This window comes from Dunckerocampus dactyliophorus, chromosome 16 (assembly GCF_027744805.1).
Source record: "Dunckerocampus dactyliophorus isolate RoL2022-P2 chromosome 16, RoL_Ddac_1.1, whole genome shotgun sequence".
NCBI lineage: Eukaryota > Metazoa > Chordata > Actinopteri > Syngnathiformes > Syngnathidae > Dunckerocampus > Dunckerocampus dactyliophorus.
Genome location: NC_072834.1, coordinates 16,159,940 through 16,187,196, shown reverse-complemented (window position 1 = coordinate 16,187,196; position 27,257 = coordinate 16,159,940). Strand labels below are relative to the sequence as shown.

Below are 27,257 nucleotides of genomic sequence, written 5' to 3'. Positions count from 1 at the left end.
TGTGACAGGGATGTGAACTTTAACACCCGACACTCGCTGCGGTTGTGTTGACAGCGATTGTTGCCGTCCCGCAAAGTATTGCATACGTCGTTACGCAATCGACTTTATCGGATTGCGGCATGCCGGGCGTCCTGAGGACATTTTTGTTCACTGCTTCAAAAAGAATGCATCAAAAGCTTTATTTACCCCAAACCACAAAGAGAACAGGGCGTTAATTAGGACCAAGAGGCCATCATTTCCCAAATGTGAAAAGTCATTATATATACACTCGTAACAAGTTCATTTTTCACTTTAATAATAATTTGGAGTGCGTGACAAATAATGCCATCTTGTGGCCATTTTTAGGCGGTTGCCTACAGCCACAGCTGTGAATGCCAATGTTTTTTGACTGCACTAATTAGAGACTGGGCGACGATAGAAGAGTATCTTATTTTCCATGTTGCCTTTGCTGACCACCGTCGCCCTCATTCCCTTACTGTGACATCACAGGGGGGCGTGGCCACAAGCCAACTGGGACGACTTCACGTTACGTCGTATTGAAGCGCAAGTGTGTCACTATCTGCAAGCACTTGGCAAATAATCATTAAGACTGAAGGGGAGGGGGGAAAAACAGATGTTGGAATGAGTGAGTTACAGTAAAGAGCACTACTTTACATCAACAAGTGTTTTCTGTACAAATACTGTCAACTTGGACACTTACTGCATCGGGGATGACGGCATGAAAGCAGTTTGGACAAACACAAAACACACACACACACACACACATATTTCACATTAACAAAAGGAATTTGGCTTTAAATGCTTCAACATGACGAAAAGAAAAAAAGGGAATGCATTTTAAAGCTGGAACGTAAGTGGTGAATGACATATGTGGCCCGCGATTCTCTTTTTTCATATCAACAAGGAGTAGTGATAATTATCATGTTAGTAGATTGCATGCAAACAGTGTTTCAGTATTTCTTCCCCCCACAAAGCGAGCAGTCGCCTTTAGATTTTCCCCTCAGTGGAACGGGCAAAAACAGAAAAAACATAATTTTACATATATTTACTTACACATTTGATCAACCAAAAAAAAAAAAAAGAAAACAATTATTCCACTGAGGGGAAAATTGAAAAAAAAAAAGAAAAATGGTAGCACAGCAACATGCTGGAAGGTTACACAACATGCGTTCACAGTAACAACGTTATCATCATCGCTGTAAGACAGGGGTGGGCAAACTTTTTTTTTTTACAGTTTCAATGTTGAAGGGTTAAAAAAAAAGAAAAGAATTTGGAAATGCCCGGTGGGCCGGATTAAGAAGCTTGGCGGGCCTGATGTGGCCCGTGGGCCGTAGTTTGTCCACCCCTGCTGTAAGAGGAGGCGGACTTTCCTGATGGCTGCATGCATACAAGATGGTTACCGTGCGGAGGACTTAAAAACCAGAGCCCAAAAACCTTTAAAAAAACAAAACAAAAAACGCTGAGTCAAAATAGCTTGTCTCTTTGATTTCCAACTGTACCTGAATGCAGCACCACAAAGAACACTTCCAGAAGAACAAAATAGCGTTTCCTTTTTGGCCACCAAAATAAATAGTTTTTCTACACAATTCCGTGAATTTTATGCAGATAGGTTAAGGGATGGGTATGATTCATTCACTTTAATCATGTGGGCTTCTAGTTTGTTTTTTTATATAATGTTTATAATAATAATAATAATAATAATAATAATAATAATAATAATAATAATAATAATACTAATAATAATAATAATAATAATAAGCAAGCCTCAATCAGTTTCACTTCTTGGCGACCTGGCAGAGAGCACCAACGTCTCTTTTTTAAAATCAATATGTGGTTTAAATGAACAGATTGAACAAAAGAAGTCTATAATTGTCACAATTACAAATTTAACTGCATAAAAATGGTTGTAAATTTTTGTTTCAAGATTTTTTGTATTGTGTGCTAAATGAGAGCTGGTCTTCTTAAATGTAACTGTGACTAATTAGTGCGTCATTTGTTGACTGGATGCACTGACTATGTTAGAAAACCCCCAATTTTGCACGTGTAAGTAAATTTATGCCATTCCATTCCATTTTATTCCGCTTGTCTGGGTCGTGGAGGCATCAGGCTCAGTAGGGAAGTCCAGACTTCCGGGTCTCCACCACCTCTTCCAGTTCCATCGGGAGGACACCAAGGCATCCCCAGGCCAGCTGTGAAACATAATCCCTCCAGCGTGTCCTAGGTCTGCCCCGGGGCCTTCTCCCGGCCGGGCATGCCGAGAACACCTCAACAGGGAGGCGTCCGGGAGGCATCAGGACTAGCTCTTCAGCTCTTTCTTCACCACAATGGTCCGGTACAGCGTCCACACTACTGCAGATGCTGCGCCGATCTGTCTGTCAACCTCACGCTCCAACCTTCTCTCACTCATGAACAAGACACAGAGATACTTGAACTCCTCCACCTGGGGCAGGACCTTACCCCCAACCCGGAGGGTGCAATCCACCATTTTCCGACTGAGAACCATGGCCTCGGATTTGGAGGTGGTGAGCCTCATCACGGAACCCCACTCAGCTGCGAAGCACCCCAGTAAACTCTGAAGGTCACAGCCCAATGAGGCCATCAGGATCACATTGTTTACGAATAGCAGAGACCAGGTCCTAAGGCCCCCAAACTGGACTCCCTCGACGCCTTGGCTGCCCCTACAAACTCCATCCATGAAAATTATGAACAGAATCGGTGACAAAGGGCAGCCTTGGCGGAGGCCAACGTTCACCGGAAACAGACTCGACTTACTGCTGGCAATCCGAACCAGGATCCTGCTCTGGTTGTACAAGGACCGAATGGCACGTAGTAGCGTGCCACCACTCCTGTACTCCCAGAGCACCCCCACAGGACACCGCGAGGGACATGATCGAATGCCTTTTCCAAGTCCACATGTAGACCGGTTGGGCAAATTCCCATGTACCCTCCCTAATTCTACATGTTATGTTACCCTTGTAAGGGTGTAGAGCTGGTCCAGTGCTCCTCGACCAGGACGAAAACCACTTTGCACCTCCAGTAGCAGAGGTTCGACTAATGGTTTGCCTGAACCTCTTCGAGGCTGACCGGAAGTCGTGCTGTGCTCCATGGCCTCACCAAACTCCTCCTACACCAGAGATTTTGCCTTGACCACCGCCGAAGCCCTGTGTCGCTTGGTCTGCTGGTACCAGTCAGCTGCTTCAGGAACCCCACAGGCCATCCATGCTCAATAGGACTCCTTCAGCTTGACGACAGCCCTGACCTCTGGTGTCCATCATCGGGTTCGGGGCTTGCCGCCACGACTGACATCAACCACCTTGCTGCCGCAGCTCCGATCGGTTGCCTCAGCAGTGGAGGAACGGAATACGGCCCATTCGGACTAGATAACCTCATCCTCAGGAGAAGCTCTGATGAACAGGAGACTCTGCCAGCACACCCTCACTACAGGTTTGGGTCTCCAAGGTCAGTCCGGCTCAATCAGGTGGTAATCAGTTGACAGCTCAGCCCCTCTCTTCACCCGCGTGCCCAGAACATGTGGACGCAGGTCTGATGATACGACTACGAAGTCGATCATAGACCTGCGGCCTCGGCTGTCCTGGTGCCAAGTGCACTTATAGACATCCTTATGTTCGAACATGGTGTTTGTTATGGACAAATTGCGGTTCGCACAGAAGTCCAATAACATCACACCGCATGGGTTCAGATCGGGGAAGCCATTCCTCACAATCACGTCCCTCCAGGTCACAATATCATTGCCCACCTGGATGTTGAAGTCTACCAGCTGGGGTGCTCTACAAATTTGAGACCTATGTAATAATCGTACAAATGCAAATTATCATTATTGACCATCAATTTGTTAAAATATGAATGGCCTCGCCTCATATGCTACTAGCCAATTACCTGCAAGTACACCCCACATTTTCAAAGCTAAACTGTAATGGTTATCAGTGTTAGCAAAGAAAGATATTTTTAAGGTGGTACTTAGTACGGAAATGCGTGCAACGTCGTGCTTTTGCTCATGCACGTCAGTTTACTGACGCTTTGTGTTCACATTAACAAGTCACATTTTTTTGGTATCGTGAACGACCACATCAAAAATTGGATTTAAACATAAAATCCCAATTGGGCATCATACCCTGCAGTGTCAACGTAGCCAAATATGTTTTTTTAGTATCTTCTACCGTGTGAAATAAATATACAGGGCAACATTTCCCCCTTTCTAAGCAATTAGATGTACTGCGACAAAGGATGTTTTTAAACGCATCTTTTGCATTGTGATATACATTTAAAAGCCAGCAGAGGGCGCCATTTTCCCAAGGGCAGAATTTTTTGTCTTGTGTAATAAATATAAACATAAATGACACACCAAATTTATTGCATACCCATCCCTTTTTGATCTACAATTAGCTGACTGTTTCTAGTATTTGCACTTAATGTCAGTGGTTAGTGCAAGAAGGAATGTTGAAAGGTTCTGGAAAATTCTGTGCATGCTGCAGTATAAGAAATTGGGCCACTGAAGCATTAACTAACTTTTTTTTTTCGGCCAATGCAATATTTCATAAGACGGATTGAGAACATGGATATGTTGTGTTAAAGTGTGGAGTCTTTGCATTAAAAGCACATAAAGAATAAAGGCGTCATGCTTCCAGAGAAACCAAAACACACACAAACAATTCAAATAAAAGCGTCCCTGTATAATAAAGAGGCCCACCCTTCCCGAGAGCAGCTGACAGAAGAGGTCTGATACTTTACTGTGTGTGTTATTCTCTTTTTCACGCCGCTCCCAAGTCCATTTCAGTTTTTGCGAATGTCAGCGTAGACCACCGGCTCCATTTTGTGGAAGGAGTTTTTGCTGCCTGAATGATCCAATTGGACGTATATCACCGGGCCCTGTGACAAAGACAAGCGTATCACACCATGTTCAAGATAACAGCATCCTGAAGTAAATCCGCTTTCCCCGCCCCCTGATAGACAACCATGAGAGTCATATGTGAAAGGGTGGAGTGGGACGCAGGTCATGCATTGGTCCTGCGGCTCCTACCTGGACTTGACCTGAGGGGCTGGTACTCCTGGGGCTCTCCAGCTTTGGCTCCGCCTTCTTTATGGGCGGCGGAGGTGGAGAGCGCGTGCTTTCCAAGGTTATACAGCTAGTTTGTGCGAAGTAGGGAAGGGGGTTACGGTTTGCCATGGTGACGAGCGACCATTGTTGTTGTTGGAGAGACACAATGGAGAGACAGGGAAGGACAAATGATTGGGGGTGGGGGGGATAGGGGGGGTTGGGGACAAAAAGAAAAGCACAAAAACACAAAGAAAAACTGTGAGAGATGAGCAGGTGAAGCGTGCAGATGATAACAACAAATATGCCGCAAAAGACACAAATACTTTGTTCTGACTGTGGGTGGTTTTGTTGTATCTTATAGTTTTTATCAGGCCCAGGCAACATTTGAAACATGGGCCATATACAACCCGCCAGAGCACTTCATCTAGCCCCCAAGTAAAAGCTCAGAGGAACAGAGCAATGATGCTTTTGCACTGCAAAGTACTGACTCTACTCTGTTTGGGTGTCGATTTTTCACATCTAAAACTATTCCGCAGGAGCCTGCAAAAACCATACTGCTTTAAACGCATCAGTTGGAACGAGACACGCTAACGTAACAACAATGGAGGAGAATGTGTGTCATCAATACTGCTGCTACCAAGGACTCATTCTCATACGACTAATTCGTATGTGTCAAACTCAGGCCCGCTGTTTGGAAAACAGCTGGCCCGCATTGCAGACCTGAACCAACTAAATGCTTGTAACAATCTGCATGATCAAGTCATTTCTCCGGTAAAAACTACTACTCGTCTGAGTAGTAGAGCAAGAGCTAAAGTGACAACAGTATTATTTATATATAACACAAACTGCACAACCACTCACGAAGGGTGATTCAGACCAAAAGTAACAATAATTTGACTGTATACAACTAGAAACAACTTTAACCACTTTAACCATTACATCCTGTCTGTACTAAATAACACCTTAAAGAGGCATAAGACAGTCAAAAGTGATCATTTTAACTACAACAAAACATGCTGGGAAACGTGTAATCTGTCCATTTTGAAGCTGCAAACCCTTCCAGGTTACACAGCTTGCGGATTGTAATGTTTTTGTGTTGCTATAAAATACTGTAGCTTTTGCCTCGGATGTTGAAAGGATCAACAATCACTTTACTTGAAACAAACAACTATGTCAAAACAACCATTGTCATATATCCGCAGCCGTCTCACCCTCCCTCCTCCTGGCTCATCCAATCAGCAGTCAGGATACATTCACGGTGTCAGAGACTATCGGAAAGTAGAAACTCAAAAAGAGATGAACAGACACGAACATGATATTTACAAAAATGCACAATTTCCCCCATTCCGATGTTTAAAAAAAGTCCATGCACACGAGTGAAGTTTAAAAATAAAAAGCCTGTCCACATAAAGACACATTCACTGACTGTCATGCGCATTTTGTCCCAGCCTGAAAATGCAACCACAGCGGTGCATTATACTGGTATGTCCCAGTCCTGGCAATGCACGCGGGGACCCGGGATAAAAGGCATGTAGGCTGCTTACTTGTCTATTTGTCAGAGCTAATGTGGCACTTTCTCAAAATCTGACCATACTAAATTTGACTACTTTTTTGAGCCTGGATTATTGAGGCATGTTTTGTCAAGTTTGCAACATCAAATGATCATCTGTGTGTGTGCACTGATAATGCATATGAGTGTGCTACATTTACCAATTATGTTGGTTAAAGAACAAGAAGGTTTTAAGAAGGTATTCAATATGCAGAAATATACACTTTGTCACGATAAATAATCAGAAAGAAAGTGAGTGTCTCGTCACACCCCTATTGCTGACGTATGCAGTAAGGTAATGCTTCATTTCCAGTTTTCGGACGTGCGCATTAACAATGTAGTTGCTCTGTGTAATTGTTATATTATTCTCTCTCTGGACTTGTATTAATCTACTTATTCCTGCAGGACTTCTGTTAAAGTGCACAAAGCATTTATTTTTCTGTTTTCGCTACTTTACATTCAAGCTAGTTTAGCGATGAGCATGACTTGTTGTCTTAGCTATTCCTCATCCTGCTTTTAGCGATGATACTTGATGACAAGAAATGTTGATTTGCCATCACAGAGACAAGGATCAGTAACTCAGAGGAGTGGCTGGTGTGGAGGTGAGCCGTGAGCCTAAATATAAATAGAGCAGTCAAGCGTAAACGTTTTAGGTCAACTGGACAGCGCTAGTCTCGAGACAGGTAAGGAGACCAGTTTTATCTGAAAGGAGACTGAGGGCGGCGAGAAAAAATGCGCGCTGCAGCAAAGGGGTGACTGTGGAGTATAATACTGCAGGGTAAGCTTGTGTTGTATTTATTGCAAAATATTGCCGCTCAAACAATGAGGTGTCGCCCCCACCATGAGGTACTCGAAACAGCGAGTGGAGGCGAGTCTGTATGACTTTGTGGAAAATAGCGCGTCTAAGGGCAGTGACCAGACACTTACCTGCAAGAGCAGTGGCAATTGAAGCATGTTGAGATTTAAGATTCTATTAAAGATTCTATTCTTGAAGCGGTATCGACACACAGAACATGCTACGTGTTGTGAGTTAGCTAGCGAGCTTGACAGATGCAGATAGCGTAGCGGCTGTGAGAGGTGACAACAACAATGACAAGGATGTTATAGAATTAAGTTTAGACAAAAAAGATGAGACAGAAGTGACTGGCACCAGTGCAAACAGCAACCCCAAAGGATCACCAGGACACAAGATCGAAAGACGGCAGATTTATTTGGGACGGTCCATCACATTTGTTTTTGCCAAGTATTTGTAGAGCAAACTGAGAATTCAATTTTGCAAACCGTTCCAGATCAATTCGCTGGTTCACAAGTGAGAATCAATAAGTCTTTTAAGCCCTGTTTCCATGAAGCGGTACAGTTTGGTTCAGTTCACCAAGTTACAGTGCGGTTCGGCCTGTTAAATCCTGTCCCAAAGGTGGACAATTCTCTAGTCAATCAACCAATTGAGAGCATTGTAGTGTTGGCTTTGGATACCTTAGGACCCTTGCACTGCAAATGGGATCAAATCAAACTTAACAGTACCGCTTGGTGGAAACGGGGCTTTAAAGTCATGAAGATGATCAGAGAAAGTGTGTGATTGAGAAAAAGTCGAACAGGAAAACTGTCCTTCTCTCCATGTTAATGATTAGTGCAAAATCAGTTTTTTCTCCAATTAAAAAGTAAACTCAGCAGGTGTGCAGTGTTAAGTGTTAGAGGAGTTACAGGCTGATGTTAAATTATGGAAAAGAAGCCTGCTTACATACATTGTTAGGTAAGATTGGCTGTAATATTCCATAATTACATATACACAAGTCAGTCCTTTGACATAATGCAAACAAAATTGGGAAACACCACGCTAAAAGAAAAATACAATCTGGTATAGGCCAAAGGTTGGGTCACATTTGTTCAGGCAACCAAAGAAGTGAAAAAAGACAGAGAACCTACCCTTCGTAATCGTGGCGGTTGTGAAGCACCTTCATGACGACGCATACGGCGACGAGGATGAGCACCAGCAGGAACAAAGCACCACAGACCGCTCCGACAATGACCGGGGTGTTGCTCCGAGGAAGAGATTCTGCACAGGAAAGCGAAAAAAAAAAATAACACGTTAACGGCAGTAACTAATTTATTTCAATAATTAGGTTGCATTTTGTGTATTTAACGCATGCGCACCAGAGCAAGCATGCCTCCATGTTATGACAGCAGACAGAATCACAGTCGAGCGTCCCCACACAGTCACACAGGGTCTGACACTCTTTTGTAACTTCATTCTGACCTGAACACATCAACAGCAGAACAATTCCAACACCGTATACTGTATGTACAGTATCTCCAAATCACACACGTCCCTAGTCCAATCTATTATGCCTGCAGCTACTTCCGCATTTTGTTACATTCCTGCTACCCTCCCTCACCATTAACGTTGTTTTGACGACGCACCACGTCCTGACACCCTCAACGCAGTGAAGCAAAGCATCGGCTCAAGTATGCTGCGTGTGGACTGTCATGGCGAGAGGACACGCTGCTGCACGCACACAGGGGATACAAGGTCTATAAACCTCTAAACTTTGCACAGAAACATGTCCACAAATGTTGCTCAGATTGAAGTTACAGATGTCCACCAACTCCTGGTGTAAAGTATTAGCTATATGAGGCACCGTATTTGCAGAAATGGCTTGTTAAATTCAGCAATGTTGCTTGTTGCAATTTAGCGACTTTGCCGCTTAAAGGGTTATGTTTACAATAAACCAATTGGAGGCTAAATAGTTAGCTCGGTAGAGTGCTTACGGCAGTGATCCCGTAGTTGGGCAATGTGGTGTAAACAAAGAATAATAGGAGTGTAAAGGTGACTGTAGGGGTGTTATTTCATGTCTACAGGGCTCTAATAATGGTAAAAAATGTATTTAGAAAGTCATAAACAGGTTTTCTACACTGTAACTATGAAAAACCTCCATTTACTAATATTGAATTCTACTTCTTGGAAATTCGTTCATCGCGGTCGGGTCTGGAACCAATTCATAAACGAGGGACAACTGTAATTGGTAAATTTAGTGGATGACAAAAAGACAACTACTCAAATGATTAATTGTTTCTTCAAGATACAACTGTGTTTAGTCTGATGCTGTCCCTCTTTGATCCAAAGGTTATCAACCTAACCTAACAAGCTCCATACTGTAGTTGAAGTGTGAAGTAAAAGTCAAGTAAATCTACTGGAGCTGAGTTGACAAAGCGTCCTCTACGATCTCGGCTTTTTCAAGTGCAGGCTGGCTCAAGTCCACAAGAATCTGACATACACTAGAAGATGCAAACCACTTATTAGCAAGTAGAATAGGAAAGCCAGGCTGGAATTTGCCAGAAAGTACAGAGATGAGCCTAACAATTAATCAGTCCATAAAAGTTTTGGCTCAAAATTTATGAAAAAAAAGGCTGTTCAGGCATTTTAGGCCGTAACGATCACACAAAAATACCAGAAAATGATGGAGGAACTGATTCTATTCATATTAGTTAATTTTTAAAAAACTACATCAAGAGGTTGCCCACAGCCACAGGTGTTAATGCCAATGTTTTTTTTTACCTAGTGCCAATGAGAGAATTGGCAAGTGTTTGCTTTTATAAACCATGCATCCTCAGGTAACTCAATAGAGGCATCACTTTTAGTGTTTATTAGGAGTGTCCTGATACAACTTTTTCACTTCTGGTACAATACCGATATTGCAGCCTTGAATATTGACTGCTACAGATATTGATCTGATATCAGCACAAATGATACACTTTTTATTTATTTATTTTGTACTGGGAATGTTAGAAGAAGTGATATTAGAAAATTTTGTTGATTTAGTAAATGTTCAAACTGCTAAAATAATGCAGAAAGTTAACTATCTTGCTACCCAAAAATGCCATACAGTATTTAAGAGAGGAAAAATATGGTCTTAGGGAAAAATTTAACTTGAAACACTTATATGCGAGAACAACGCTGAAAACCCACAGCATTTTAGTATGCAGAATTAAATTATGGAACGGATTGAGCAAAGAACTAAAACAATGCACCAAGATGAGCAAATTCCAAAAACAATACAAGCAGTTGATGTTTGATAAATACATATAAGGCAGAAGAGTCTTGAACTTGCTTTATTATGCTTGTCTTCATCTTATTTATTATTATATTCATTATTTATTTATTGTTTTATCATGCTTGGTTTTATTTATGAATATTTATTTATTATTACACTGATTATTATATGGAATAATATTATATGGAATACAGGAAGTGAATAAAACGTACTGCACAAGATGTGGAATGGATAAAGGGATAGGATTAAATCAACTTTGCTTCTTCCTACTCCTTTTGGACGTGTGGAACTGTGAAATGATTCATGAGATGTATTCCATTGTATCCTTCATGCATGTTCAAATAAAATTAAACCAAACCAAACCAAAAACTCATCCATTTGCGTCTTTGTGCATGTGGGGTATAGTTTTATCCACAATGTAGTGGCATCTAGGCATAATATGTTTGAGGTGCTCAATGAAGCATTTACACCCGACATTACTCACCACCAACAGGGGCTCACTCTTTTCTGTTATAGCTAATGGCTTCTTGCCGTCCCTTGGGAGTTTCTCTGTGTGATGCCGCTTCGTATGCGCAATGTGGTTGGTCGTATTAAACTTCCCCAGTTCTGTGCCATCACGGGAGACTTGTGCATGATAAAAGTTTTGCACCGAGCTGCAACGTCTTTTTACTGCCACACGGCTGACATCACTCGTGCTCCTTACTACTATGTTAGCACGCGAGCCAACACTGTTGTTGTGGTCACATGGTCTCCATTCAGTCGCTGCTGGATGGACGTGCTGTGGCGGAGTCTGGAATATACTGCTTGTATCTGAGTGTTAATATCGGAGATTAGCGATGCAGGCCGATATAATCCCATATTGTTCTTTGTGCTGATATCGGCCCGATATCTGACATCAATATAATTTTGGGACATCCCTAGTATTTATATTGTATTATTCATATTTTTTAAATCAGCCTTTAGGTGTTTTGTGTTTTGTGGCTAGCTGCACAGTACTTTCTGGGTCCTGCTCAGAATGTTGATACAGAAAAAGCACAGCAAGCCATCACATGCATGTGTTCAGTAACAAGGAAAACATAAGAATGCACCCGCGTGACAGCGGAGGTAAAGGTACGCCTTATCATATCCCACAACTGCAAAAAAACCCAAAACAAAACAAAAAAGCCTGGCATTTACCTCTCGAGACCACCCGCAGCTCCGTCCGAGCGGACGTCCCCGAGATGTCTGGCGGATTCTTCACGTCGCAGAAGTAGGTGCCGTTGTCGCTGAACTGGGCCGGGTTCAGTCGTATCGAGACATCCTTCTTGTTGATGTCGCCGATGAATTCCACCCTCTCTTTGAACTCTACTGGCCCCGGGAACGTGGTACCGCTGTAAAAGTAGAAGATCTGCCAAAAAGAAAGGGACAAGTCAGTCATGCACCAAAACTGAGTGGTCTTTGGTCTCTAGGATAAAGCAGTACGGGACAGTAATATGCAGTGGAATCCCCAAATGCCCCAAAAATGTATTGGAAAAAACTTAAATCAACCATTACTGGAAGAGACATCATCACATACTTTATCATCTCACAGATGAACTCCACAAGTGTGTTTTGCTTATCCTTTGGCTTTTTATGCATGTATGTATGTATAGTACTTCATTAATCCCACAGCAGGGAAATTCACTTGTTATAGCAGCAAGCAAGATACGCAAGTAAAGAATACATAGTGACACATGGTCCGGGTGGTGCAGGTGTTGTAGAGCCTGACAGCGGTCGGTATGAAGGACCTGCGGAACCTCTCCTTCTTACACCGTGGGTATAACAGTCTGCTGCTGAAGGAGCTGCTAAGGGAACCCACAGTGTCATGTAGCGGGTGAGAGGTGTTGTCCATGATGGATGTCAGCTTAGCCAACATCCTTCTCTCCCCCACTTCCTCCACGGAGTCCAGAGGACCGTCCAGGACAGAGCTAGCTCTCCTGATCAGTCTATTGATCCTGCTCCTGTCCCTGTCCGAGCTGCCCCCACTCCAGCAGCCCACAGAATAGAAGATGGCTGAGGCCACCACAGAGTCATAAAAGGTCTGTAAAAGAGTCCTGCACACACCAAAGGACCTCAGTCTCCTCAGCAGGTGGAGGCGACTCTGGCCCTTCTTGTACTGTAGAGGGCGTGGGTGTTGACGGATCAGTCCAGTTTGTTGTTAAGGTGAACACCCAGGAATTTGTAGCTGTCTACCAACTCTATGTCCGCTCCCTGGATGTTCACCGGTGTGAAGTGAGATGTTTTCCTCTGGAAGTTATTGATCATCTCCTTTGTCTTGCTGGTGTTGAGTTGTAGCTGGTTAAGCTCACTCCAGCTGACAAAGTCCCTGATGACCGTCCTGAAGTGGTTAGGCTCCTTGGGACGCGGTGTCTTTGGTATCGGGACCACACAGGAGGTCTTCCACAGGGCCGGGACTTTCTCCAGGCTCAGGCTGATATTGAACAAGTGCCTGAAAACTCCACAGAGCTGGTCAGCACAGTCCTTGAGGATTCTAGGGCTGATGCCGTCCGGTTTCGGGGCCTTCCTTGCCTTGGTCTTCTTCAGCTGACTTCTCACCTGATCATCAGTTATGGAGAGGGGGGTAGAGGATGGCTGGGATGGGGATGTGGGGGTGAAGAGTGGTGAGAGTCTCAGGGGGGGTTGAGAGGGGAGTGGTGAAGTGGTGAGGGGGGGAGGAGTGGGCTGGTGGGGGTTGGGTTTTCTGTGGTTTTTGTGAGGCCACCACAGAAAGGTACCAGTGGGAGGAAAAGTACGATGGTAGTCATTAGGAATGTCCCGATCAGACATTGATATCAGGCAGATATCAGCAAAAAAAACCCGATCAGATTATATCGGCCTGCATCTCAAATCTCCGATATTGGCACGCCGATACAAACAATCGATTCCATACTCCGCCCCAGCACGCCTATCCAGCAGCAACCAGATGGAGCTTGTGTGATCATAACTAGTGTTTTCTAGCATTCTAACAAAGTAGTAAGGAGCAAAAGTGATGTCAGCAGTGTGGCAGTAAAAAGACGTGGCAGCTGAGTGCACAACATTTATCATGCACAAGTTACATTTGGTGGCACAGAACTGGAGGAAGTTTTAATACGACCAACGTCGTCGTGCATATGAAGCGGCATCACACGGGGAAAAAGTCATGAGCTCCAACAAAAAAGAGCCGCCCCTGTCGGTGGTGGGCAAATGCTTCACTGAGCACCTCCAACCTCGCTATATTATGCCGAGGTGTAGGGGTGTAACCATTCATCCACTACATCCATGCATCGATTTTTATTCCTATGATTCAACTAAATCAATCTGTGATTAGCAAGTTTCCATTCCGAACGACATATATCGATCTAACATTTAAAAGGTAATCAATTGATTGAATTGATACTACAAAATAAAGCATTAGATTTAAGCACAGCAGGCTTTATATGGATGTGTGGGGTTTTTTTTTTTAGCACTTTTGATGATAAAGACGTTAAACTCTCGATTCAGGCTGCCTGTCGGATGTCATCGTCTGCCGAATATGTGGTGGTCATGGGACTTGTAGTGGACCTTCTTCTTCTTTTGGTCAGTTGATTCACTTCATTAAGTATTCATATTTAACTTGTCTGTCGTTATTTGAAACTCCTTTTAAGCGACATTTATGGGGACAATATGCAAAGTAAGGACGTTTTGTACGCCCCTAGATGGTAGTTTACGGTTCAGTAGCAGTGACGTCATCATCCAGCATGGCGTGTCCAGGTCAAAACACATATGTGTGCTGCAAAACTTCTGTTATTTGTGTATTCTTGCTAGTTGCTGCACCGTCAAATGGCTGCTATGATAAGGATCATCAGGAGGATTATCACCACAAAAAAGCCCCTGCTGCCATCAGCCCGTACAGGTGAGAAACTCTCAACACCTAACTGAAGATACAATACCACATTCATTTGCTGAGGAATTTGCATAATGTCCCTCACCTCTGGGTGCAAAGTGCAGGTTTGGATTGCACTTTTTAAAATAAATAATCATGGCAAGCTTTACCACGCTCTGTGCATCCTAATTTGTATTGCTTTTTTAACCATTTTTTTGTTCACAAAATTTATTCTAAGTATGTCACTATTATTAATAGGGGTGCTCCAATCGATTGGCAACCGATCAGTACCATCGGATTTCCGTGGAAAAGCACGATATCAGCATATCCCAATACTTGCTTTTAAACACCGGTCCCCTTCGCCAATCAGCTCCGCCCCCATTGCAACAGCCAGCCTATAGCGACCGTCTCCCGCCCACTTTCCCTTCACAGAGCCAAAACAAGTATGTCTACCATGTGGGACTTCCTGTCGTTGTGAGAGTGATATAAGTTTTGCACCCTGCAAAACACGCCTTCAAACTCTTTAGTTCGGTACGACATTTGGGGGGGCGGGCATTTTGCAGGTTGTGGTGAGTTTTTGCAGCTCTGGATGTGATGCAGCGGCTAATTAGCCAAAATGCGGGACACGCGCCTGTGATAGCCCGAACAGCGGTTGGATTTGTCAGGCTGGATGGCCGGCCATCAGCGGGGGTGGAGGAAACCGGGTTTGCCATCAAGCTGCTGCATCCAAAGTCTCCTTAAAGAAGGCGTCTGATCCTCTAAGTTTCACCAGTGATTTTGAAAAAGAAGTCAAATATGTTTTTGTCTAAATTTTATGGCTCCCCTTTCATATCATATAGCCCAGGGGTCACCAATGTGAGGCCCCCACGACAACATGAAGCGCCTGCATGCCTGCTTTTCATTCAGGTTTTCAGTTAATAATGTGAGAACAATCGAAAGAAATGCATTCTGAAATACAAAATGTGAGTTGTGAATCGCAGCACGTTGTTAATGTTCTGGTAAAACAAACATATTTGCCTTGTTTGGGTTGTAATAAGCTAGGAAAATAAATGTTTTTTATTTTAAAATTTTCACTTATCACTCATCTATGTGATCGGTAGGGGTAATAGTATCGGCCGATTTCACTCATGGATGATCAGTATCGGCAGCATAAAAACCTGATCGGAGCACCCGTAATTTTTAATAACTTATACCTGACTCCCTTACAAAAAACAATGAGAGTCTAGGAAACTAGGTATTTTTCACAGGCACACTGGTTGAACTGTTGGCTAAAAAGTTACTGAATCGATTTAAAGTTACTGAATCGTATTGTTCTAAATCGAACAATATTGTCCTTGAATCGTATCGACAACCACGAATCGTGACACTAATCGAATCATTGGTGAAACAAACTGCTGCACCCCTTGTGTTTCGGCTACATGTAATTGATCGTGGCGATGTGCCACTACAAAATAAAAGCCGCCACAATTAAAAATGAGGGTTTTTAAAACTTGAAAACAATTTTAAGTAATATATTGTATGAATGTATATATAATGCTATATAGATACATATATAGCTCATTATTTACGTACATATTGGCCACAATTATTTAAAAAAAAACATAATAAAAAACATAATAAAAATGTTTCACTGCGCTTTATTTTGATAAGCATGCACCGAAATCGCCTGTCTGCCTTGCTGGCACTTGTCCAGTGACCAGGTATGCGACACGTCTTGTGTTGACTTTCACTTTGTTTCTTATTATGGGGAGAATGAACAACAGCCCGTAAAATGTGTAGATGACGACAGCTTGTCACATGCTAAGCCTATCTATGCCAGTGTGTGCGATCGCCCACGTTTCAATCTCATTCCACTTTCTGGCACTTTTGTTTAAATGCCTGGCTGGCGGCATCTAGCTTGCTCGGAGCTACAAGTGGCTATTATGTTCATGGGATACATCAATCATCGATTATCATCACAACTTACTTTTTTAAAGTGTCACTTCACAATCTTTTTCTCTTGGTATCATTATAATACTTATGGCTCGTCTTCGAAACACTAGTTGTGTGTCGAAGTTGTGCATCTGAAACACGTAGTGTGTACAGCTTTAGACAGTGACGCTGTGCCTATATATGCAGTCATTGACATAACATATATGTTATTATATGTCATTGACTGATATAATATGTCCCATACTCTACTCCCCATAGGAGCTTAGTTTGGAATTGTCTTTTTTCCCCTGTTGTTCTCTTTCCTCTCCCTCCTCCATTGCCCAGTCATCCTGTCATGGACACACCTGTGCTATCATAACCCTGGACGGTCAATTTATACTGTTTATCCAGGACAAATTTATATAACAAAAAATATTTACATGATTTTATTTTGTTAAATGTGTTATGCGTCAAATTCATTTCCCATGTCGTAGTTTTGGTCTAAAACATGCATCAAATTCAATTTAGGTTTGTGTCAAATAGTACCAAATGTACTTTTGTACAAGTCACGTAGTACTATTGGACTAAATACGTCAGGTAACAAAAAGAGGCTCAACATTTTAGACTCTCACTTTAAGTGCTCTCAGCAAGTTTGCCTTTAAATTAACAGTTTTGCAATGTTCTCGGTTCATCTTCTGCTGGTTGTTCAAAAAAGTTAAATAAGTTAATAAATAAATAAATAGTCATAAAAATTGTTATGTCATTTAAAAAAAAAATGCAGATGCAGCAGCAGCAGCACAACACAGCAGTGGCAGTCCCATGCAGCCCACCACCACAGCTTCAGAAAATCCTAGGGGAAACCCTGGACAGTATCACCCAACAAACCCCTTCACATACCCCTTTACAGTGTCTTCAAGAGGTGAGTAGTTTTACCTGACATGTGGTTATACTGTATTTGTAGTTTTAACTACTTTTTATTCTTGTATGAACCGTTAATAATTTTAATAAATTAAATGAATGAAACCAATTCATTCATTTTATATTACCACCGTATGGGAATAATTACTAAAGCTGCAGTGTGAAGTGAACTAAAAGGACAGTTTCTTGTGTTATCTGCTTCCTGATAAGTCACGCCGTTTTCCGGTTTTATCTCTTACACACAGCAGCAAAAAAAGCAGCAACACTGAGCGGATTTGTCATGGAAGGAAATGTATCTTTCTAAAGATACTGTGTAAAATTTGATTTGCCAAACGCGGTCGTCAAACATTCTTGTCTGTCGAAAAACACAGGAAAGTGACAGCTGCTGTGTTTTCCACAGGCGAGCGTATGTGTCCGTGCTGGCATGACAGCTCTGTGCAAACATAAGGCCTTGGCTCTTGTGTCATCATGTTCATCACAAGATCACCAACAGCTCTGTTTGACAGCTATGTGAAACAACATACTGTATACAACACACGTAGATCCTGTTCCTGATCTGCAAACCTCCCCAGACGGAAGATCAATGTTCTTTGTTTGTGACGCCACCACAGAGGGGTAGCAGTCACGGCAAAGATGAGGTGAAAAAATATAACATAGACCCATAAATGGAAGTCACTGAAACGTATAGGGAACTATGGCATTGCTACTATGAATGATAATACACTTAATATGGAAGTGGCAGTGTGCCAGGCTGGATAGAAACCTCACATTCAGTGCTTTACGCACACTATAAATCTTGCAATTCTACCTACCTCAAGGTTCCCAGCGTCACTCGCTCATGACACGTCTGTTTTTTTATTCTACAAATCTAAGATTTGTCAGATTAAAACATGATGGCTGCATAAGACTTCTATCAAAACATATGATAGTCTGAAATCTCAAAAGACACCCGGGTTTCCCCTAGAATTTCTGAAGCTGTGGTGGTGGGCTGCATGGGAGGGCAGACTGGTGCTGCTGTGTTGTGCTGCTGTTGGGCTGTTGGTTTATTAGCTTATTCATTTAACATTTTTCAACAACCAGCAGAACATGAACCGAGAACATTGCAAAACTGCCTCCCTTTGTTACCTGACCTATTTAGTCAAACAGCACTATGTGACTAGTACGAAAGTACCACATTTTGTACTTTTTCACACAAACATAAATTTAACTTTATGACTGTTTTAGATTAATATGAATTTATGATGGCACAGGTGTGTCCAACTTGCAGCACTATTACAGCTACTTTGACAAAGAGAAAGGAAAGGTGAGCTATTGTGTTTTATGCGACAGCCAACATTTAAATTGTTCTTTATTTACAATGTACATCTCCACTCAGTGTTAAATACAGGCATCATGTTTGAATAGAACACTTATAAAACTACTAAGAGGTGAAGCAAATGCTGAGCTACAGCTAGCATACGAGCCAACTGATGGAAACCCCTGTGATAGCGTCACTATCTTAAAGCTGTATGGTGAACAACTTATAGACACAACTGGTGTTTTCAAGACAAGCCATAAGTATTATAATGATAACAAGAAAGCAATATTGTTCAGTGACATTTTAAAATGTAAGTTAGCATGAACGTGATAGCCAATTGTAGCTCGCCCGTGGGACACAAATGAACTAGCTAGCTACCGCCAGAGAGGCAAAATGTGTAAACAAAGATGCCACAAAGTCGAATGAGATTGAAACGTGAGCGATCACAAACGCTGGCTGAGCCTGTGACAAACTGTCGTCAATTGACTACACATTTCACAGACTATTTTTCAATAGAAAAGAAACAAAGCGAACATTGTTTATCTGTTCACACATACACAAATGCCAACATGGCAGACAGGCGTTTCCGGTGCATGTTCAGATATATCAAAATAATGTGCAGTGAAATTTTTTTAATGATATTTTACATTGCTTACAAACTACCGGTAATGTATATGTGCGTAAATAATAAACTATACTATATGTATTAGGGCTGCAACTAACGGTTATTTTAATAACCGATTATCAGTCGATTCTTTTTTTCGATTAATCGATGAATCGGATTTTTATAAAATGATTTCCGCACCGTAATCTTGTTGTCCAAAACCCGGTTAATTTTAACCGGCTGTTAACTTGACGTTAAAGTTAACACACCTAAGGACCGACGCTAACATTTTAACAGTGTGGTTAACTCTCAAGATGGTGTTGGCAGCTAAGTCTGCTTTCATGATGCCAGTTCAGCGCAGGAAACGTGGGCTTGACTTTGGCATTGGTAATTAGTCTACTGAAGAGGTACGCATCTGCAACCACTGTTTGCTTACCTATGCAATCTACTGCAAGGTAATCTGCAGCGTCTGACAAACAGGGGACACGCACTGACTGTGGAACAGCAACATTTGGTCGCCCTCCGTTTCTATGCAAGTGGAAGTTTTTAACAGATTGTTGGAGATACTGTAAGATTACATTAGAGCATCGTATCGAGGATAGCTAGCGAAGTGACCGATGCCTTCGTGAGAAGACAAAAGTATTGTTTCATGACCGACTGAAAATCGCCGACTTCGACAAATTGAAGATGGCTTCTTCAAGCTAGGTGCTTTCCCTATCGATAGAATCCATATTGCTACACAAGCCCCAAGTCAAGACGAACCTGCATATGTAAACAGGAAAGGTTTCCACAGCATAAACATGCAGGCAGTGTGCGATCACTAAACATTTCCTAGTATCACTACAATTAGAGTGGTTTTCCCTGTTTTTTTTATAAAAATCAAACTCTCCCAGTGAATTGAAATGAATCCTACTTTATCCGTGTTGTCAGAATCTTTTGTAGAGTAGGAAAAATAGCATTTTTCATAGATTTATTAGACAAATAAGACATGACTGATCTATTTGGACATTTGAACGGTCTTACATAATGAAGTCAAAAACAAATACTGGAAATAGATAAACATTGCATCTGTATGCAGCATCCGTAAAATGTATATATTTTCCTTGTCCATGGTAACTTGAATAACAGTCTAAAATTAGATTCAATTAGATACTGTAGGTTACAATAGATATAACAAGCCAAAAAAATTAGCTCATGGATTTATTACAAATAGATGATTATGTCCCACAATGAAGTCAGTTTTTCAGTAAGAGATATTGACAGAATCATATTACATCCATGTGAAGCACCCGCAAAATATCTGCTGTAAAGTTGACTGATTTTCTCTGTTCACTGGATCATTCAATACCATTTAAAGACTTGTTCAAAGAGACATGGCAATGATGATGCATTTTATATAAATACATGTAAAAGGCATTAGTATTTACATAGATTATTATATTTCAAAATATTATTAAAAAAAAACAATACAAAGTACAATGAAACCTAAAATGGCATTCAGTATAATAATGCTAAAAGAGATGACTTCATTTTGTTTGTTTGTTTTTTTTTCCAAACCATCCTTATCAAGATTAAACATGGGGTATGATAATTGCTTGATATGAAGCATAAAATCAATGATTCGTCTATAAAATGTCTAGTAATTGTAGGTGATGCCCCTTCTCTGTATTCAATCTTAAGTACAAAACAGAGAGCTAGCAGTACGTGTGTGGAACATTACATTATAACATAATATTACCGATAAATTCAGCAAATTTCATTTCAATATGATGCCTATTATCATGATAAACACTCCATTACTGTTCCTGTAGACTATGTGACAGTGTACAAAACAATAGTAAGTTTATGGTTCTTTAATCTTACAGGAAAGTTCACCAACATTTGTGTGAAATGGCCCGGGTCTGCTCACGACAGTCACATCGGTCAACCACACGGTTAACTTGGTTAACGGTGCCGTTAATTAACGTCATCAATAACCATGTTGAACAACGCATATAACAGTCGTTTAGCTAACGGCGGGTGAAGAATTTAACCAGTGGTTAGGGGTTAACCAGCGGTTAAAATAGCCAAGTTCTGAACTGCTGGAGCCTATCTCAGCTGACTTAGGGCGAGAGCGGGGTACACCTTGGACCGGTCACCAGCCAATCACAGGGCACATACTGTATAGACAAACAACCATTCACACTCACATTCATACCTATGGACAATTTAGATTCACCAATTACCAGTAATCTAACATGTATGTTTTGGGGATGTGGGAGGAAGGCGAAGTATCCGGAAAAGACCGACACGTGCACGGGGAGAACATGCAAATCCACACGCAGATGCCCAAGAGGAGAATCAAACCCAGGTCTTCCAGATCTCCTGGCTGTGTGGCCCACATGCCATGCAATGGCCAACACTTGGCCACCATGCGGCCCTTCTGTTAAAATAATGTTAAATCATAACAAATCCACATAATAATTTTCTTAGTCGATTAAAATATCAGGAAAGAGGCAAAAATGTCTGTCACTTTTTCCCAAAGTCAAAGCTGATATGTGTGACTTTGCTTTGGCTAAAACACAAAGATAATAGGTCTGCTTTCATGGATGACTAAGGAAATTAAAAAATATTCACATTTGAGGGGCTGAAATCTGAGGATATTTACATTTTTAAATAAAAAAAAGATGAATCAATTAGCAAAATAGTTGTTGATTAATTTGGTAATCATCAATTAACCATCGAATGATCGATTGTCACAGCTCTAATATGTATCTATATAGCATATACAGTATATCAATTCATACAATATATTACTTAAAATGGTTTTCAAGTAAAAAAAAAAAATCATTTTTAAGGTGTGGCAGCGTTTATTTTGTAGTGGTGGGCCGCCACGATCAATTATATGTACCGGAAACCCTGGACACGGTAAACTCACCATACATGCGTCCCGGGAACGCAACTCAGTTTTCCCATGTAAAATGGTACATTGTGAGCATCTCGTGTTTAGAATCAAAGTAACTAGCGAAAGAATCCTTGTTGTCAGCAGACTAGATAAGCTCTGTTTCAACCCTCCGTCACAGCATTCACTCGCATTTTTTCGACAGAGCTTCTGCATACTTCATATGGACATAGCAAAGGACTACATAAATACAGTCATGCAGGAGCAGCGCAAAATGGTGTGCCTTCCCAGTAAGTGCACTTTCCTCCATGCTGCTCTTTAGTTGAAAAGCCAGCATTTCCAGAAATGCTACAAATGTTTGGCAGACAGTATGAATTGCCTGTGAGAACACACTTGCAAATTCCACAACTTTACAAAGTGAAAAATTCCATATTAAAAAAAAGGAAATACTGCGTTATTATGATATGTTATTATACTTATTTTTAATATATTATTAACATTAGTGGCTTATCTGTTCTCAGAATATTTTGATAATATTGTTTAGTGTCAATTTGTGGGACAATAAACATTTCAAATGCACCTGCATTGTTTTGTGAGTCGGTTAAATTAAAAAAAAAAAGTTTGTTTGTCCAGTCATATTTTTTCATTGTACTTTTCTTAAAATTAATATTTGTTTGGCGGTTCTTGAACGCACCATAGTTGCCGTGAGATTCAAAACCGAAACTGAAACTTCTACACAGTGGCTACGATGCCGTAGATCATCTTCTATTATCATTCATTACTGCTGTGAACGTATACAATTTTAATTTCAAATACCTTTATAAGTGTTTGAGGTATATTGCAGAGAGACAGGGAGGGTTCGGGAGAAGTCACTCTTATTGCAAAATGTTGATCCGAAATCAGAGGCGTCAAGCCATCAGGAGGGTTTGGAGGCGGAGAGTGAGCTATGTGTCAAAAATAGACATTTTTATAGGCGTCTCAGTTACCTGAAGATTTGCGCCATTCGCTTCTGGTCCCAAAACGGAACCCCTGCGTAAAGCAGGGATCTACTAAAATGCATATATACTGTAAGTATAAATATTGGACACGCAAAGGTTTGGGAAACTGTTGTGAAGCTGTGTAAACAGGCCAGTGCGTGGACTCACCCCATACGGCGCTTTGGAGAACTTAGTGTCAGGCTGACTGGACTGGAAGCTCCAGGTCGCGGCCATGTTGCTGTTCACCACTTCGCTGGACTTGAACGTACAGCGGAGGACTACGGCGGTCCCGTTCTCCACTACCACTTCCGATTCGGTGTAGACCTCAACTGCCAGCGTAGGTTTTAAGACTGAAAAGAGAGGGAATGTCATCGTTAGCGTGACCAACTTTTAAATTCTCCCATATTTAGGTTTTAATAGAGTATTACATTACAACTCAACCAGTATGGAATTCAACCAAATTGTCAAAAAATACAACTATAATGAGAAAAAGGTAATTTTGTTTGGAATGTCATTACATACTACTAACAGTGAAGGCAAAGAGGAAAATATGATGATAAGCAGAGAAGAGGAACTGCACCTTATTGCAATGTAGTCATTGCAGAAAACTACCTGAACTCTACCTAAAAAAAATGTCTCGGAACAACCTTTAGTTCTGCTGTAGTTGCATTATCTAGCAAGATCTCACACTGAATTTGATTAACAAATAAAAAACATTCCCTGCAGGGGATTAGTCTGCATACACAAGCTAGCTGCACTACCTCAACACTGTGTCTGCTAGCTACCAGGTTCAAAACATACTGTACATAGAGTACAGTATATACTGTAAATCCTGGGGAATGTATTTACCTAATTAGAAGAAAGCAATAATTAGAAGGAAGCTGTTATTTCCAAAATTTAAATATATCTTAAGTTAATATTTTTTTAATGATTTGGAGTGGGTTTGAGTCTCCGTTGGGCATTTCTGTGTGGAGTTTGCATGTTCTCCCCGTGCGTGCGTGGGTTTACTCCGGGTACTCCGGTTTCCTCCCACATTCCAAAAACATGCATGTTAGGTTAATTGGAGACTCTAAATTGTCCATAGGTATGAATGTGAGTGTGAATGGTTGTTTGTTTATATGTGCCCTGTGATTGGCTGGTGACCAGTTCAGGGTGTACCCTGCCTGTCGCCCGAAGTCAGCTGGGATAGGCTCCAGCACACCCTAGCGAGGAGAAGCAGCAGTGAAGATGGATCGATGATTTAGAGTGCATACGAAAGCAGAGAGGAGCACGTAGCTCGCATTGACCACATGGCCATTTATATTGAGTATATCTCATAACACAGCAGCAACAGAATCAATGTTGTAATTGCAGAAAGGAGCAAACTGCTTAGCCAGCATTAATACAGTCGTGCCTTGCTACATTGCGGTTCGAACATCGCCCCCTCACGATCACAGTTTTTCAAAGAGTAATTAATAAATGATCACCGTTTTGTGGTTGAATAAGGCCTATTCTTATGAAAAAAACATGCATATTTAAGCAAACTGTACTGATTATTGGCTTAAATTAAGCATTTTCAGCATAAAAATGGCTAAATGAAGTAACTAAACGAACTAAAATGAGTAGAATTGTGAATGTGGTACTCCACATTGACCACTAGGTGTCAGTAATTATCATTGAGATAAAGCACCGGACGTGATCGCCAGAAAACGCAGTTTTAAATTATCTCAAAACAGGCACAATAATAACATAATCATAATAGTATAATAATAATAATAATAATAATAAACACGGACTACTGTTGGGGCCATTTCCCACAACAAGCTAAAACTCAACTCTGAAAGTTCAACATCACTTCCTGTCGGCCCACCACTTAGGTCCCCTAAGGAACACCTGGCTTATTTACTCTTATGGGCGATACGAGTGTAAAGCCATTTAAAGCCACCATTACAATACATTAATGTGTAATGTGTAAGTCTTTTATCTTATTTATGTCTCATATGTTTATTTTCGGACCGGGTGGTCTAGTGGTTAGCACATGGGCCACACAGTCACAGTCTGGAGATCGGGAAGACCTGGACTCGAATCTGCGTTGGGCATTTCTGTGTGGACTTTGCACGCATTTCCTTCCACATTCCAAAAACATGCATGTTAGGTTAATTGGAGACTCTAAATTGTCCATAGGTATGAATGTGAGTGTGAATGGTTGTTTGTCTATATGTGCCCTGCGATAGGCTGGCAACCAGTCCGGGGTGTACCCCGCCTGTTGTCCGAAGTCAGCTGGGACCCTAATGAGGAGAAGCGGTATAGAAAATGGATGGATTAGTTTAAAAAAAAAAAACATCAGGAAAGCCAATCTTTTTTTTTTCCTGTTTGCGCCAATTAAAGACACCAGCGGTTATGTGCTTTTATAGATCACGCTCCTGGCGAAAGACCATTGGAGACAGATTTGTTTTAGTCAATGAAATCAACAAAATGTAGCAATTTTGATGAGGAAATATGTGACTTGACGTGGCTTCCGCTTTGACAACATCAGGAACAAGTTGTCTGTGCTGTGCTGTGTTGTAATGTCATATACTCTGCTGGGAAAACAGAAGTAGAGTGTGTCGGCTTTAGCTTTAACTTTCGTATATGACATAGGGAAGTGTTTGTCACCTATTCCGCTTCCTTGTCTGGAGTTACGGCTCTATCTAGAGTCAAAGCAGAACCTGCATAGCCAATAATTTGCATATGCAAAATGCAGATTATTATGATTGCCAACATACCTTCATGTGTTCATCTATCTCCTCTGGTTATTCATGAGTAAATCCTCTAACCTAAAAATAAACTAAAAATAATCCGGGTAAACTGTGCATTGTGTATATGCATTCTATTTCTGTGTAGATGCTAGATTAGCTAGAACACTATAAACACAAGTGTACCGTCGTGACTTGGCCAATACACTCGCCATCGTGTACATGGTATGTTGAATGACCAAAGGTTATACCAAATGAGACAATGTACTCTGACAATGGCGAGGCTAAGCTAAGGCAATTTTGTAGCCATTCTGAATATACAGTAGGATACAGTATAATAGTGTATAATATAATACACATTTTAAGTGAATGGAGAATTATCATTGAGACGAGACGTAGACGTCTAAATCCGTAATTTTCTTCCAACCCTGTCGCCGAACGTTCTAGTACAGTATGTTTACTGGGCGTGATTGATAAGACGACAGTTGATCATTGAGCGTGTATCAAACTCATCCTTTTAGTGTTTTTTGTGTCATTAAAACGACCATTTTTGTTTGAACAGTGCGGCAATTCGCGGCCAGGGCGGCAGCCAGCCAGCCAGCTAGCTAACGTCTATTTCAGCTTGTTTGTGTTTTGGTGGAGTTTAACTGCTACAGTCAAAGAGCTTCCCCCCTTTCAAAGCCTATTGGTTACATTGCGGTGTTTTGGCGTCGTGTTCATTTTCGTTTACATAAAAAGGCAACATTAATTACACAGAAGATAATGTCGAGGTGTTGTTGGCAGGGAAGGTGTATCCCCCGTACACGATACGTCCTGATATCCACACCTAAAAAAATCACACAATCACACAAATACAACATTCCGCAACGTTAGTTACACTTCTCAAATTTCCTCACCTGATAGAACACATAACACAAATCCGGTCAGTACAAGGCGCCAGGCATGCGTATTTGTCCATTTAAGCTCCATTGTGTTGTTGAAAACGGGACTACTGCTGCTTGGCTTTTTTTCCCACCCTCTGTCTTCCGAGCATTGTCTTCTTCGCGGGGAGGAGGTTGGACAGCGTCGAAACACGATTTGTGCATATGTTGCCCCCTGTCGGTTACACTGGTACATTGCGATAATCTATTTGGATGTGTGCTAGCGTTGAAGCTTAATAAAAAGTTATAAACACAGCGTATAATCAGTAAAAAATACGTTTTCATTAAAATACGTATCTTTGGCGAAAACAATACTCTAGTAATTATTTTTATACGTTTTACGTAATGTCCTTTTTTATAACAGTAGAAAAGATAACTTTATTTAAAAATGTGTACATTTTTTAAATAAAATTAATTTAAAACATCAGGTTATAGCTCTACTTACCTATATTTTTTATTTAGTTATATTAACATTGCACATGAAGATAACATTTTCAGTCACACCAATGATATTGTAATAAG

The 27,257-nt window shown here is 41.3% G+C and overlaps 1 protein-coding gene across 2 annotated transcripts; it reads right to left on the bottom strand.

The window, feature by feature from the left end:
* Positions 1-1,678: 1,678 nt before the first annotated feature.
* On the bottom strand, positions 1,679-26,850 carry mpzl1l (myelin protein zero-like 1 like). 2 transcript variants are annotated; one of them, XM_054755672.1, is made up of 6 exons: positions 26,712-26,850; positions 23,270-23,451; positions 11,831-12,041; positions 8,529-8,658; positions 5,039-5,144; positions 1,679-4,887 (listed from the first exon to the last, which is right to left on the bottom strand). In XM_054755672.1, the coding sequence occupies exons 1-6, from the start codon at positions 26,782-26,784 to the stop codon at positions 4,792-4,794; spliced, it is 798 nt and encodes a 265-aa protein (XP_054611647.1). In that variant the 5' UTR covers positions 26,785-26,850; the 3' UTR covers positions 1,679-4,791. The 2 variants fall into 2 exon arrangements, with proteins under 2 accessions (XP_054611647.1, XP_054611648.1); XM_054755673.1 differs by lacking the exon at positions 5,039-5,144.
* Between the last annotated feature and the right edge of the window lie 407 nt (positions 26,851-27,257).